Source organism: Microtus oregoni, unplaced genomic scaffold (genome assembly GCF_018167655.1).
Source record: "Microtus oregoni isolate MIOR12 unplaced genomic scaffold, Mior012 000016F_ref0000370, whole genome shotgun sequence".
Classification (NCBI taxonomy): domain Eukaryota; kingdom Metazoa; phylum Chordata; class Mammalia; order Rodentia; family Cricetidae; genus Microtus; species Microtus oregoni.
Window position 1 is genome coordinate 11,242,749 of NW_024543075.1, and position 16,363 is coordinate 11,259,111.

The window sequence follows — 16,363 nt, forward strand, 5'->3', positions numbered from 1 at the left end:
TTCTGGGGTAGCAAGGGTGTATAGCATGTCATTGATAAAGAGGACAAAAGTATCACCATAGTGACTTCTTAATTGGAGGATTAGACATTATTCAGCAATGCTAAGGGGTCTGGAACTTTGAAGAGGGATATAGCAAAAAGCAGCTACAGGACGTAGGATAGCCTTCAGGGAGGCCAGGGTTGGGCTTCAAGGGTGCAGTGGTCACAGATCCCGGGCATGATGGCCTAAGGAAAAGAAAGGAATAGAATTCTGAGAAATTGTTGGGGACTTGTTGACTGACTTTGTACGGGGAGCTTGGTGTTAGCACCATTCATCCAGTCAGCAGATAGTTATTGAGTGGCTCTTATGCCAGGTCCCGTTACAGACGCAGTGAACAAATCTGACCCAGAGCTCCGCTTCATGGAGCGCACCTTCTGGTGCACAGCTCCAGCGCCAGAGGTACATATGGTGAAAGGCTGTGATCTTATAGAAAGGAGGTGACCAGGGAACCCTCTACTGAGCTGGTGCTTGGCAAACCTTTGTAAAATAAAGGAGTGAGGTGTTGGTTATCTCAGGAACATTTCAGACCCAGAAGAACAAGGACAGGGCCTGAGACACCGAAAAGGACCCTATCCAGGGCTGAGGGAGATGGGGCAGAGTGGCCCAGGCCTCTATCAAACACAGCTTCCAGAGGTCACCAATGCTGTTTCTGGGTTTAGGAGGCACTTCTTTTTCAGTAGTCTTGGATCTCTGTGGTTTTGTTTTTCTCCCTCTGACTACAACAGAGAAAGGTTTAGGCTAAACCCACCCACACAGCCCGGGCTGAGCTCTCAAGGTCCATGGTTACAGCTGCAGGGTCCCTTTTCCTTTGCTGTGCAAAGTACATGCTTACGGATTTCAGGGATCAGGCACCTATCTGATACTGGCCTTTTGAGACCTGGAGAGTTGTCTTGCAGGCTGCTCTACTCCGTATATCTGCTGGTATCTGGTGTCCCTTTATGAGTTAAGGTAAAAATATTATACAGGGGCTGTCGAGCTCAGTGGGAAAAAGCATGGTTGCTCACCTCCCACATCTGTTGAAGGATCAAATAGAGGATCTGAGATGAAAAAACAACAACAACAAAAAAAAAAAACAAGGGGGCCTGGCACTGTGACCCAGTAGTCGAGTACTTGTCTGGTATTCATAAAGCTCCTGACTTTAATCCCTAGCCCTGGGAGACAGATCCAAGGAAAACTTCAAATACTTTGAGCACCTGTAGGAGTTAACTGAGATACAGCTGTGCTACATGGCTCTGAGGCCGTGTTGGGAGCTCAGTTTCAGACATGCAAGGTTTGAAGTGCTTCTTCAGTGTCCATGTGGGAAACGATGAGAAGATGTCTGAATACACAAGACTGGAGTCCAGGGAGGCAGGGCATGAGGGTATAAAGATGGAGGCTAGAGAACACTACCGTGTTATCGAGGGAAGAGGGCCGGGGACTGTGTGGGGAGAGATGCAGACACAGAAGACTGCAGCTAAGGAACATGGAACGTTGAAACAAGCTAACCCAGGAGAGAGCAAACCTGCATGCTCTCAGCCTCCATCCTGCTCTTCTGTAGTTCTAGAATTATCTCACCAGACCTCATACATACAAATGACTAAGGCATGGCCTTTTCTCATCTCAGCTTCTGATTCTTGCTCACTAAGGCTGTTACATGCATATGTATTTGTGTGTGTGTGTGTGTGTGTGTGTGTGTATACCCAATTACAAGTGTTACAAAGGGCAGCCCTGAGAAGCTACGGCCTACAGTGTATATGTGGGGTAAGTCTGAAAAGGGCACTTTCACATTCCAATCTCTTATAGTAAAATGTTTATTCTGATAACAGTTTTAGTTGAATTTTATTTGAGTGACATATAACCTACCATATTTGCCTGCCTGTTCTCTATTCTTCCCCCTCCCTCCATGTCTGTTTCCCTCCGTCCCTCCCTCCCTTTCTTCCTTCTGAGTACCTTATATCCCAGACTGGCCTAAAATTCGCCAAGTAGCCGAAGATGACCTTGAACTTCTGATTCTCCTTCCTCCACCTCTCCAGTGCTAGGATTATAGATGCTCACTTTATACAGTGCCTCGGCATGAATTGGGGACTTGGCATGCTAGGTAAGCACTCTGTCAACTGAGCTAGAACCCTAACCTCCATGTTCTTTTTCTTCCCCATGTTAATTTGCTAATGCAGGCCATGGATCACATATCTTTTTAATTACTACTAGGGAAAAAATAGATTCGCATAGCTTAGCACAGATGCAGGGCGAATGAAGGCAGGTATCTGAACGTCACTGAGCCTTAAATTCAGCCACTCCTCTGTCCAAGACAAGCCACACAGTCACAAGAATCACTCTGACTTTTCCAGAGTCTGAGAATTTAATGGCTTGGCTCCTCAGACTTACCAGTTTACACTGAAGCCCTTTGTGGGCCCAAGCTTTCCAAATGTTTTTCAAACAAGCCTGTCTGGTTTCTAAGGGCCGGGGAGGATTGGCTCCCTGGGTGAGTGTGTAGGTGACAGGGTGGCTTGGGTACTGAATCACTGAGACAAGCGGGGCTCCAGGGCAACAGTCTGGCTTTGAATTTTCTCTACTCAAGGGAACATGAGGATAGCACTCTTCTGTGGTAGCTTAAAATAACAGTGACCCTGAGTTTCAGGGGGAAAGTGTTAGACTGTGGATACATTTTATCTCAAGGCTGCAAGGCGTTGCCCAGTGCAGCATCACCTCCTAAACGTCCTTAGGTTGAGCAGGCTATGAGGGGATTGCTCAGGGATCAGGGCTCAGGCAGCCTCGGGGCACGTTCCCCAGCTCTCTCAGGTTGGAGGGTTTCCTGACTGTTGGCTGCTGTGGCCTGAGCATCCCAGAGAGAGAGCCAGCTCCAAAGGGAGTAGTTCCCAGCGTGGGAACCCTGGGAGTGACTCAGCATCGCTCTGCCGCGTTCCTTTCTCACAGCATGGCCTCTTTCCATTGGCACAGTGGTCATCTGTGGTTCCACCGTAACTGCAGAGTGGGGTGAACACATATTGTATAGTAGAGTGTCTAGGTGAGCCTTAGGTCTAAAAGAGCATGCTCAGATGTGTCTATTCCCTGAGGGTTCGTAGTGGTCACTCCTTTGGTCATGTTCAAACGCCAGTTTTTAAGGGGATGAGAAATAGTTTATCCAAAGCCAAGTGTGAGTAGTGAACCAGGAACAACAAACTTAGGTTGCCCTGAATGATGTGTTCCTCAGAAAAAAAGAAAGTCAGGTAAGTGCGTCTACCAAACACGTGGATGATGACATCAGGTGGACCCTAGCAGAGCCAGGGACTCTGCTATAGGCTCCAGATGCCAGCTGATAACGTCCTTAGCCCTGGGTTCCATGAAAGCCAGGGGTCTGTTCAGGAGTGTTGACAGTGCGTTCCAGGCTTCCTTGTTTCTCTTAAGCAGATATGGCCAGATATGGTGGCTAGTAACGAATGTCTATTGAGAGCACTAAAGGCAGAATAAGATGAGTTTGCCTATCCAAACCATTCTATCTCTCCACATCATGAACCAGCCTTCAGGATCTTCAACACCCATGTGGCCCATGCTTTGTGAGCTACTGATTACACTCAAGGGTGTGCCATAAATGAACAGGAATGTATTCAGTAAAGATGATAGCTGTATTATACTTATTCATTTTATTTTATTTTAATTAAAAATTTTTTACAAAAGTGTTTGTCTCCATGTTTGTTTATGTATGCAATATCCAAGGAGGCCAGAAGAGGGCATCAGAACCCCTGGAACTTAAGTTAGAGATGGTTGTTAAGCTACCGTTTGGGTGCTAGAAATCAATCCCAGGTCCTCTGAAAGGTAGTCAGTGCTTTTAACTGCTGAGCTATCTCTCCAGTCTCTTACGCTTCCTTAAAAAAGTAAACTTGGTAAGAAATAGTCCCTAAGGCAATGTGGTATAATAGCAGCTTAATTTAAAATATTATACGGGTGAATGAGAACTCCGACATGTAATTCTAATTAGAGCAAAAGAATGTGAGCCTAAGACTGAACCTTAGCTCCTTCAGCAGGGCCTGCTTCCTAGACCTGCTGATGTCAGAGTTTGCCTGCCAGGTGGCTCAAGCTGCCATGTTTCCTGCAGCTGTCTGGGGTGTCATCTCACGCTGTGGGCACCGTGAAGGGTCCTGAAGAGAGGCCACACTGAACTTTTGTGTTTGCATTATGCAATATTGTGATTCTGTTTTAGTTGGGAAGCAGGGTGCAGTTTTCAGAACCCTACTGAGACAGAGGCAGAAAGTCCAGCGCACCCCCACCCAATTATGCTCTGCCCTGTGTGTGTGCCGAGTGCCTGGTGCCCAGCGCCTGGTGCCCAGCAGATCCTTCTTGACTGACTGCTCCCAGGCACCTGCTGGCGCAGAGCTTTTCCTCTTCCTCATGAAGGAGGGGCCAGCCCTGGGAGCTGCTGGAGGCAGTAGTTCAGGTAGCACAGACCTGAAAAGGAATAAGTGCAAGGTTACCTTCGTTCCTGCATTTCGACTGGTTCTTTTTAACTTGAGTTTTCCATGCTTGTTTGTTTGTTTTGTTTTAAATTTCCACCTGGCTGATATGAGAAGGGACTTTCCCTAACATCACCAATTATTTATTTCCTCATTAATCTCTAGTAATTGGAGAAGGAAGAGAAACGATGTCTCTATTGACGTGTAATGAATGTTCTTGGTGTAAATCTTACCTTTCCGTAAGTAAACTCTCTTTGTTTAGATTAGAAGTTATTTTTTTATTATTTTGGCTCTGGCCTGTTAGGCTTCACACCCAGCAATCTCCAGAAATATTCTGGAGCCTTCTAATTTAATTAAACAAAGGCCTTCTTAGCAAAAAATGGAAAAAAAAAAAAGAGAATAAATTCTCTTTCCTCACTGACATTTCTAAACTAGCATGAGCAGGCCTTTGCTCCCAAGGCATGCTGGGTAGTAGACTTTCTGGTAGTCAGTGTTTGGGGACCTCTCTCTCTAGACCCTCAGAACTCTCCCCTTTATAAAGTCCCCGCGCCTCTTTGTAGGGGGATTAGGTGACCACGTGACTGATTAGCCTCACAATTCCGACCAGCCTCCCTGTTGCTTTCCATTCACAGCCGCTGCGAAGCAGAGGCCTGAACAGAGGTCAGGGAGAGAGCACCAGGCTCAGGGAGGCTCATTTTCCAAAGCCTTGCTGACCACTGTGAGAGGCAGCATGAATTCTTCCCGGTGGGAAGCAGGCAGCAGCCAGGACAGACAGTAACCACTCCACAGAAAAGGCCGACTGTTTGCTTTGAGTGTGTTTGTGTTTTCTGTTTTTAGCTTCTTATTTGTCACCAGATTTTACACTCATCTCCCATGTGTTTATTTTTCAGCGTGGTTTATTGAAAGCCATGTAACAGACCAAGAGCCTTGATGCGAGCCGGCGCAGAGGGTAACCCAGCAACGAGGGACACGGGTTTGAGGAATTAACTTGCTGAAATCCCGAGCTGGGGCTGGGAGCCTGGCTGAGTGTGTGAGTGGGCCTCACGTCCTGGCTGCCATGGGCTGCTGACGGGGGAACTGGACTGTGGAATGTGACCGGCCTGAGCTTGCTGCAGGAAGAAATGGATGAAGACGAACTGGAGCATCCGAACTCCTCCCTAGAAAAACGCTATTTTCCCGAATCCCTAGACTCCAGTGATGGGGACGAGGAAGGGGTCCTGGCCTGCGAGGATCTGGAGCTGAACCCTTTTGACGGCTTGCCGTATTCATCACGATATTATAAACTGTTGAAAGAGAGAGAAGAACTTCCAATATGGAAAGAAAAGTACTCCTTCATGGAGTGTCTGCTGCAAAACCAGGTTGTGGTCGTGTCAGGAGACGCCAAGTGTGGCAAGAGCTCTCAGGTGAGGAGCCGCCTGCAAGGCCTGTGGCCTCGAGGTTTCACGTGTGTAAAATGTTGCAAGCAGACAAAAAGAGCATTAGCAGCCTGGGCGCTGTATAGCAGCCTTGGTTATTACGTAACGGAAACCGTGTGTAGTGTGCCTAGATTATCCCAGAATAATAATTCAGATGATCTCATTTGTAGATGAGGTCTTAGAAGATGAAGTAGGCGTTAAAGCCCTCCAGGTTTTAGAGGATTACCCTTAATGTTTGTTTGGGTGCCAGTGGGTATAATCAGACGCCTGACTCTTCTTGCTTTTTTTCCTCCTTTAAAGGTTTTTCGATTTATTTTAGTTTTATGTTTATGAGCATTTGGCCTACGTGTAAGTCTGTGCACCATGCGTGTGCCAGGTACCCAAGGACACCAGTAGAGGGTGCCAGATCCCCTAGAACTGGAATTAAAGACAACTGTAAGCCATCACGTGAGTGCTTCAAACTAAACCCAGGCCCTCTAAAGAACAGCCAGTACTCTTTAACTGCGGAGCCGTCTCTCAGCCTGTGTGGCTTGTCTTACGTGTGAAGCTGGCTGAGCTCAGAAACCAAATGCACAGTGAATCATTTTCCTCTTATATTTTGTTTATTCATTTTGGAAAAAAGTTCTCATGTAACCCAGGCTGGCCTTGAATACCTGATTCTCCTGCTCCTACCTGACAGTGCTGGGATCATGAGTATAAGCAAGCGTGCCCAGCAGAAATCCTCATTTGTTTTGCAGTTAGAAATACCAGAATGGCCAAATGGTATCGAGGTCTGGGCCTATCGAGAGAGGAAAGAGTTAGGGCTGTTAAAGAACGAATGTAGTAGCTAGGAGTGTGGCTTGGTTGCACAGCACTTGCCAAAAATGTCTGAACCCCAGATTCGATTTCTAGTGTGCTCAAGTGATAAATTTAGGAATACAGATGTTTCCAGTGTCGGTGTGAGCCAAGGAGGATTTGTGAATTGGGCAGAAGGTAGTGCTTTGTTGTGAGTATAACTGTGTTGGGGGGGTGGGTCCGGAGGTCCAAAGAGAGAGTTACTGAATACTTCCTGTCCACTTTGTTATGTTTGAACTTCAACTTCTGACTCGAGAGAGATCGGTGTTTTACATTGTAGATTCTTATAATGAGACCCTTAGAGTAGACCACAGAGATTATCTGATAGAAGGCACAGTGGTTTTTCAGACGACAAACCTGTGGCCTGAAAGCCTTTGGCAGTGTGCTGGCTCAGGTTGCAGAGTCTCCTAGGCTGGTTGAAGAGAACACGCAGACGGCAGCTGCCTCCTCCAAGTCACCTTAACTGTACTGTGGAGAGAGGAGGGCTGGGCAGTGATGGTTCAGATCTGGCTTTTCGCTTCCAGTGGCAAGAGCTTCTTTTAAATGGCTTTTTATTCACTCTGGTGACTTATTTTTATTTCAGTTTACTTTATTACAAGAACTAAGTGAAATCTTTTCTGGGTTTTGTGGACAAGTGGATTTTTTTATTTTAAAATTTATCTTTTTCAAATCTTATTTTTATTTTTATTGTGTTTACTTCAGATTGATAAAGTTTCAGAAATAGTACAGATGTTTTCCACAGCTGTCTTCAGAGTCTCCAGAGATACTGTCTTACCATTTTGAGTCAGCATCCCCCCACTTCCACACATGAACACACACGTTTTTGTTCCAAAATTTTTAAAGATTTAGTGTGTGTGTATGTGTGTGTGTGTGTGTGTGTGTGAGAGAGAGAGAGAGAGAGAGAGAGAGAGAGAGAGACTCTCTATGTAGTCCTGGCTGTCCTCACTCACTACGAAGACCATGCTGACCTGGAACTCACAGATCCATCAGCCTCTGCCTCTTGAGTACTGGAATTAAAGTTGTGCACTACTATATTTTTATTAGTGTGTGTGTGTGTGTGTGTGTGTTGTGTGTCTGAGTGAAGATGTGCCGTGTGTGTGCCCTCGGAGGCCAAAAGAGAGCTGAAGTTCTAGGTGGTTGTAAGCTGCCCCATGTGAGTGTGGGAAGCTCTGATTCTGTGAAAGCAGCAAGCTGTCTTTACCCCTGAGCCATCTCTCTGGCCCCTATTCTGCGCCTTTTAAGAATAAATTGAGGCATGATAGCACACGTGTTTAATCCCAGCACTTAGGAGGCAGAGGCAGATGGATCTTCATTTTAAGGCAAGCCTGGTCTACATAGTGAGTTCCAAGACAGCCAAGGATACATAGACAGACCATGTCTAAAAGAAAGCATAAAAGTTAGCAATGCCAGGCATGATGCATGCCTATAATCCAAGTACTTGAAAGGCTCGGGGAGGAGGATGAGCAGTTACAGGCCAGCATGGAAACAGAACAAGACTCTGTCGAAGGAAGGGAGGCGACATGAGGTCCTCTTCTCACCGTAACAACATTAGCGTTAGAAAAGAGAGTATAACACTGATGTCTTGCTTTTTCCTGATTCCTGGATATTCATATTTACTAGCTGGGATGTCATAAAAACATTAAATCATCCTCCAACCAAATGGAATCCAGAATTATGCTGTATCTCATTGTCATTTAAAACTAATCTAAAACAGCTGCTCCTCGGTCCTTCGCTACTTTGGCATTTTCAGGGCACAGTGAGTTCTGTCGACTTCGATGGTATCTGAGGTGTCCTCAGGTTGGTTCAAGCTCTGCCTGTGGCAGGACGACTGCAGGTGGCTCCCTGGGAGTGCTGCACTGGTGCTTCCTCAGCGTGCTGACTGAAGGGTGCTAGTGTGATCTCTTGGAGAGGTGGCACCTGCTGGTTCTCAGCTGTCAAGTTGTTGTTTCTCCTTATGGTTTCATAGACCGTGTGGAGTATGCACCTTGTCACACATTAGCCCACAGTGTCAGCCTGCTTTACTGTGGGATAGTCACCTTGCACTGGTGGCAGCCTAGCAGTGGGCCCCCCGTAATTCTGAGATGCCTGGTGACAGCTAGCAGTGGTCCTAATTCTGCCTTTGCATTGCCTGCATGACATTCTTGAAGAGTCAGCTCTTGATTTTTTACTTTATTGTTTTGTCTTTGAGGGAGAGTCTCTCTATGAAGTCCTGGCTACCCTGGAACTTGATACGTAGATCAGGCTGGCCTCAAACTCACAGAGATCTTCCTGCTTCCCAGTGGCTGGGATTAAAGACAAGTACCGTCATGCCCAGGTTTACTAGTTAAAAATGTTTATATTATTTTTGATTTTTTTTTTTGAGACTAGGTCTTGTTCTGTAGCCCATGCTAACCTTAAACTTTCCCAATAATCCTCCTGCCTCAACCTCCGAAGTGTTGGGGTTGTAGGTGTGAGCTACCTCACCTGGGTTAGCTTTCTATTCTTAGTAATTTTATTCCACTCTTTATTTTAGCATAGACCCATTTCTCCTCTGTGGGATGTCATTCACTAATAAACCTATTATGTTGCTCAGTTTGTCCCAGTGTGGCCAGTTAGAGCACCTCAGAGCGACAACTGTCATTCACCTGCCTCATTCTAGAGTCCTTTATTGCTCACACAGTAAGCTATCCCTGGCTCCTGTAGCAAATCTCTGTGCCAGCCTAGGAAGCAGCCATTCTTCTTAAGGATCCCTGGTTTCTTTAGCAGATAACTGCATTTAGAAACAGAGCTGGGCAGCAGATGTGCCTGTTGCCGTTGGCCTCTTGTGTTTCTGCCTCTTCCTACTGGGAAGGAAGTATGATTTCCCTGTGTCCGCCAGTTCTTCTGCCTGCATAGCTCCATGTTTCGTCCCACCTCTGTCTTCCTGTCTGTTTCTCCCTCTGTGCGCTTCTGTGTATTTCCGTTTGTTCATCTTTTACATGTATCTGCCTATGTCAGGGTGCATTTATGCCGCTGGGCTCTAAAAGCAGCTCAGCTCTGGTCTCACAGTAGCCTTCCCACTTTCCGTAGCACCCTTCTCTGGGCAGCACAGCCCCATTACTTCCGTCTCCTTGTTCGGTCTCACAAGACTTGTCATTTCAGGCTTGTTGCCCCAAATCTTTCTTTAGAATTTGTGATTATTATGAGCAAGAATCACTATATATGCTGTAAATGTTGTCACAGTTGTTATATATAGCTGGGCATGTGGTTTCTTTTGCTGCTTTGAAGATTAGTTTCTTTGAGATAGCGCCTCAGAGTAGCCCTGTATAGCCAGCCAAGAATGACCTTGAGCTTCCCCTCAGGCCTGCACCTCCTGAAGGTTGGGACAGCTCAGGTTTCAACTTCTTAATCATTTTAGTAAGCTGTGGTTTTGTTCTGTTGAGGACGAAGGCAATGCCTTTCTTGTTTAAAGAAGCCAAATTGTATACAAATAGAAATGGGTCTATTCGTTTGTTTTTGGTTTTGTTTTTTTTTTTAAATTCTGAAAGTAGCTTCTTTTGTTTCCAAGACACTTTTCTTATTCCCCACAGTTTTAAGTCTTTCAAAGAAAAGCCTATATTTAGGGCCAAAGTCCCTCAAACACCTTCTCTTTCTGCTATAGACTTCATCAGGGCTGTGTAACAACTGCCCTAGGGAAGAGAAAGACAGTTCGCATTTGCTCCTTGGAGGAGACTTTTCTGTCACTGTTCGGTGAAGCATTTCTAGAGCTACTGAGTATGTCTCCTCCTCCAGCTTTTTCCCTAATCTCCCAAGAGTCAGGTGGGTCAGAGACATTAGCACAAAACAGCTAAGATTTCGTTTAAGACTCCGGTCTCTTGTCGCGGCTGGGCGTCTTTGTCCACAGTTTTGCAGATAGGTTTGACCTATGCTCACCCAAAGCCAAACATGCAGGGATGCAGGACTTGAAACTCACCAGCACCCTCCATGGTAAAGTACTCTGACTTAGTGGTTGACCTAGAGCAGAGCTGCTTTGGGAGTCAGCTCCTGGCCCCTCTGCAGGGGTCCTGTGGGACAGATTCCTATCTTCACGAGGATTACTACTGTCCTTAGGATCCTTTCTCCTTGGGAGGTCTGCGCTTATCTTGGTACTTACTGAAGGGACTTTGAGGCTCTATGAAAGAGGAGTCACCTGCACAGGCTAAGGATATCAGCAAGGGCTTGGGAACCTGGGGGCCAGGAAGTATTCTGTCCCACAAAGGCCTTCCTTCATTTTCCCATGTTGCTGAGGAGCTGTCTGGTGAGCTGTGGACGGCCCTACACCAGCACCTTGTGGATGTTGTCTGGCCAGCTTGGCGGCGATGAGGCCAGACCCAGTGCTGTGCTCTAGGTTCTGGTCTGGATTTGGCTGATGGAGTCTCATAGGAAATCTGTGTAGCTTACCAAGTCTCCCAGAATCCCACAGCCTGAGCTCTTTAGTGTGTGCTGTGCTGTCAAGCATGGGGACTGGACATTTTTGCTTCACCTCTTGAATTTGCACCCGTAACAGAGATCCGCAAAACCCATGGGATTGGGGTTAGCACCCACCTCGTTGCGCTCATGGCAGGAGATAGGCATATTGCTGCCTACCATGACCTTGCTTCCACCCCAGGAGTCTCTGAAGCAGGGGAGGCTATGGGCAGAGGAGAAACGTGCCGCATCGTGAATACTTTTACGGAATGGGCATGTCTGACAGTTCTAGAACGTGGATTGAGAAAACATGGTGATTTGATAGATGGTTCTGAGTGACTGATCCCCAGCTGGTGGGAATTTCTAGACTGAGTAAATGAACATGGGTGTTGTCCACTCCCAAACTCCAGACGAGCTGCTTTGTACATAGGGTCTTGTCTTTCGTGTGGTAAAGAAGCAGTTTCCTATTTATTTTTGTCACTGTACTGCACAGCTTTTCCAAGTGCTTACTGTCATTGCTTGTCACACAGTGTCTCAGAATTCACTTTCCGGCAGGCTATGGAAAGACGTAGCTCTCTGCATGCCTGTGACTCCCACAGATCCAACTTAGCTCCTAGCCTACCCTCAGTAGGCTGATGGGGGGAAGATCTTCCAAAGAGAAACTGTAGCAAAGACTGAGACCTTTCTGTCCAGCAGGTGATCGTAGGATGACTGGAACAAGGTCCTCTCAGGACTACGAAAAGCCCCTGCCGGGGTGGTGAGCATTGCCGGGAGGAATGACAGATTCAAGCAAGGAACCTTAACTACAGAAGTCGACAGTGTTCCCCACAGCACACACAGCGCCCCAAAGCTCTCTCGGGGGAGCTCCTTCTGCCCCTTCAAGTTACCGAGTGCCCAGATTTGTGCCTCTTTCTGACTCCTACCTTTTCAGTAGTTCTTGACATTTGCCAAGGCTTAGACTTCAGTGCTCCTGGTTCACCTAGAGCAGTGGTTCTCAACCTTCCTAACGCTGTGACCCTTTAATATAGTTCCTCATGTTGTAGTGACCCCCATCCATAAAATTATTTTCATTGCTACTTCATAACTGTAATTTTGCTACTGTTATGAATCGTAATATAAACATCTGTGTTTTCCAGTGGTCTTAGGACACCCCTGTGAGAGGGTCTTTCCACCCCCAAAGGAGTCACGGCCCACTGGTTGAGAACCACTGGCCTAGAGCATTGGGGTGAGGGTGGGAATTCTAACACCACGACCCCTCCCTTTTCTGTTCAGAGAGAGAAGTTTACTATTATCATATGCATATATAATGGACACGTCTTCCAGGCTCTGTAATTAGTTGTGGTTTCTGCTCCGCTGTGAAACTTGGTTACTAAGTAAACATCTCTCTTCTGAGCCGAGCAAGGGTGTTCTTCCTGCTTTTATCTGACCTGCAGAAGGCTCCTTCCCAGTTCCAAGGCTGTGGTCTCCTGAGGGTCCATCAGCTCTGAAACTCCAGGACCATCCTCCCTGCCTCAGAATCCTAGCTTGTTTTTCAGTGGCCATTGGGAGCCACATTTTATGTCTTCTGGACATCAGTCACCATGACAGTGACCATCTTCCTGACTTTCCCAGAGGTTTCTTCCCTCCCTGCTTCATGCCCGGCTCCCACGCTGCTCCGAAGCTTCGTTCATGCGTCTTTCTTTCCTTGCTCAGGTGCTGTTCGTGTTCATTACACATTACTCCTGGGTTTTAATGAAGACTCATGGACTGCGTGTTTCTTTCCTGAGCATCCTAAGTTTATTAGAGGTTCTGCCATTGTCCTCCGTTTAGCCCCTTGGTGCTTACCCTCCAGCCTGGGCTCCTTCACTTTCTCCATTATCACGATGTCCTTTTACATCCCAGCACCATCCACCTGTCCCTACATCCCTACTGCCTCTGAGCCCCGAGAGAGCAGGGGCCCATCTTCTTGGTCACCAGAGTCTCACAGTGTTCAAATATATATGCATTAGCCCCACTATGTGTCAGGTCCTTTCTTGAATATTAAGCCACAAGTGTGGATCTTTCAGTCTGTTGGTAGACAAAAGATTCAAAATGTTATTTTATTCAGTTTATATGAGTCCTATTGGAGGTCTTGGCTGGGGACCTACGGTAGAAGACGCTGGCAAGAGAAGTCAAATCTAAAGGGAAGGCTTTGACAAGGATGAGAATGATCTGTTAGGTGTATTAGTTACCTTCCCGTGCTGTGACTAAACACCTGGTGAGTGCAGCTTAAGGAGGGAAGGGTTAGCCTGGGGGTGGTAGCAGAATAACCAGGCGGCAATGGTACACGTCTTTAATCCTAGCACTTGGGAGGCAGAGACAGGTGGATCTCTGTGAGTTTGAGGCCAGCCTGGTCTATAAGAGCTAGTTCCAGGACAGCTAGGGCTACACAGAGAAACCCTGTCTTGGAAAAACAAAACAAACAAACAAAAAAAAAACAGTTTAGCTTTCATTGGTAGAACCATGTTAAGCAGGCTCATTTGGATATTGTTATGATTGTTTAAATTTAAATGTAAATCCTTTAACTTGGGGTTGCTCTTTCTCATCTAAATGCTATTTAATATTATATTCTTTAAAACATAATAGCTAACACCAGAAGTTGTGTTTTTGATGGAGCCCTCTTACTACCTGAAAAAATAATTTGCATCTGCATGCATCACAGTTGGTGTAAACTGGGGCTGGAGAGCCTGCTCACCAGGTAAGAATGCTTGCCGCACTTGCAGAGGACCTGGATTCTGTTCCCAGCAGCATCTGTAACTCCAGTTCTCAATGATCCAGCGCCCTCTTCTGGCCTCTGTGGGCACTGCATGCATGTGGTACCACATACATGAGCCAAATACTTATACATATAAAACAAATCCCTAAAAGAAATTAAGGGGCATTTTTTTTTCTTGTCCTAAACTGGCTTCTAAAATCAGGGAGTCAAAGCTTGCTGGTTTCCGATTTCCTGGAAACACCTGCATACTCTTAATTTACTAGTGGTTGGAGTGCAGGGTGATCAATTGCTCAGCGCTGGTAGTTAAGCGCTATGAGAAAGAGCGGCTCCTCTGTGTTTTGAGTTTGTCATTCCTAGCAGGGGCTGACCCGGTGTCATTTTTTTCTGTCAAAGGTTCCTCAGTGGTGCGCTGAATACTGCCTTTCCATCCACTACCAGCACGGGGGTGTGATATGCACACAGGTCCACAAGCAGACGGCGGTGCAGCTGGCCCTGCGGGTCGCCGACGAAATGGATGTTAATATCGGCCACGAAGTTGGCTATGTGATCCCTTTTGAAAACTGCTGCACCAGTGAAACGATCCTGAGGTTTGTATGTCGCCGCCCCGTCCCCACCTAGGCGCCCCTTCAAGGGCTTGGGTTCTGCGGTCCTCACGGAACATTGCCCTTGCCATCCCCTGCCAAGCACCCACAGTGTAATAACTGCCCTCTCCAGCCTGACCCACACCTGTTGTTTTCCCTCCCTGCTCTCCTCAGTTGTCATTGTCTAAACTTTCGTGATTACAGCCCTCAGGGGAAAATTACAGCTTGTTAGGTTCACCCAAGACCTTCCATCTTGTACTTAGAGATGTGTCTCCTGGTGGGTCCATCACCATTGGCCGTGTGTCAGCCACGTGGATCCCTGGGGCTCTGCATGATACCTATGTTTCCACACCTCTGTGCCTTCTCCTGGCTACTCATCACTGTACTTGGCCTGTCTGCGTCTCTTCTGGGATTGGCCAGTCCTTCCTAGTCCTCAGGACTCCGTGCCTGACCTTGTAGAGGTAGGCATTAGAGGCTCTTGGTGGGCTTCTGTGACACCCACCCTTGGCCTCCACATGGCCTTTGAGATCTGTTTTTCTAGCTATACTTCGAAGTCTTAGGGGTTCCAAGGCGCCTTCTCTGAGCTGCAATTAGTTGTATTATCAGATGTTTATACTTAGCTTTTTTTTTTTTAACAGAGTCTTCCAAGGGCTTGATAAAGTAGAAAGAGAAATGCAAAAGGGAAAATATGAAGTGAGAGAATTGGAACCATAACTGCTTAGGGTTCCCCGCCAGTTGTATCGCAACCTCACAGACGACAACAGTCAGTGCCAGTGTCTGCCCCGCACTTACAGGGAGTGGCCAAAGCTGCTTGCAGCCAGAGGTGAAAGCTCAATGGACTTCAGGTGCCCTGGACGCTGTCTTCCCCTGTAGGAGCTCAAGAGATCAGAATACACTGGTCTCAGGGCCAGAGTGTCTCCGTATCCATAACCCATTCGTGTGGCATGCCAGTGGGTGGCATTCCTCTTGAATAGTGCTGCTGCAGAATTACAGGGCAGGGGAGGCTTTCTGCACACTGCTATCCTGTGTCTGAATGCTTGCCCCGTAGAGGAGTCCCTAACTTGATGGTGGGAGAAGGGAGTACTGCCCTGGCCCAAACACAGAGGCCATCCAGAAGGCCACAAAGTGTCAAGTCATAGGGGATGTTTAGGCCAGTAATGCTTTGACTTAAATAAAGTTCTTGAAGCTATTACCTTTGTAAAAATTAGCAATAAACAAAGCCATTGGATGTATTCATTTTCATTAATTTATGCCCCAGCAATGCTTAAACACGCATGGGCAGCCTGTTTATGGCGGTTCTCCAGTTGTTCCTATCCTGGGCAGTCCTAGATGCTTGTGTTATTGTCATACCAGGATTCCACAGTCTTCCTTTATGCTGTCTAGCCAGCATTTTGTGGGCCTTCTTCGCCTTATCCCATACATTGAATGTCTATGGGTTTATAAATTACTATATACAGGGTACATACAGAAGAAAGATACCCCTTCCCTGTCTCTTAGGAACTTACGAGCTAGTTGAAGACTGGTTAAACAGGGTGAAAGAAACAGCAGGAAGGATGAAGAATGCTTAAGCCTAGCATTTTCTTCACTATATTTGGCTTAGGAGGGGTGTTGAGAAAATCTCACTATGTAGCCAAGGCTGGCCCGAATCTCTTAGTCCCCCAGTCTAGGAACTAGATGTGTGTACCACCATACTGCTTATCTTTTTCACTCTTTTTTATGAACTATCTGTTGTAATTGAACAATGGCTCCAGCTAAATTCTGCAGTCATGGTTTGTGTTTTTATATCTTTAATGCCATCTAGACTTAGAAAGCCTTTAGAAAGAACTCTTAGATGTAAGTTTTTATGTTAATGAATGTAGAATTACAGTTTTTAATTATTATTGAGAAAGTCACAAAGGTACATATCTGTGAACACTGTAAGAGTGTAGC

General features: G+C 46.6%; 1 protein-coding gene across 1 annotated transcript in view; it reads left to right on the forward strand.

The window, feature by feature from the left end:
* Positions 1–16,363, forward strand: part of Dhx32 (DEAH-box helicase 32 (putative)) — a 52,329-nt gene that overhangs the window by 10,364 nt on the left and 25,602 nt on the right. Inside the window, exons 2-3 of the mRNA XM_041666276.1 lie at positions 5,357–5,869; positions 14,247–14,440. Coding sequence (XP_041522210.1) covers positions 5,588–5,869; positions 14,247–14,440 — 476 coding nt within the window. The 5' untranslated portion in view covers positions 5,357–5,587. The remainder of the gene's footprint in view (positions 1–5,356; positions 5,870–14,246; positions 14,441–16,363) is intronic.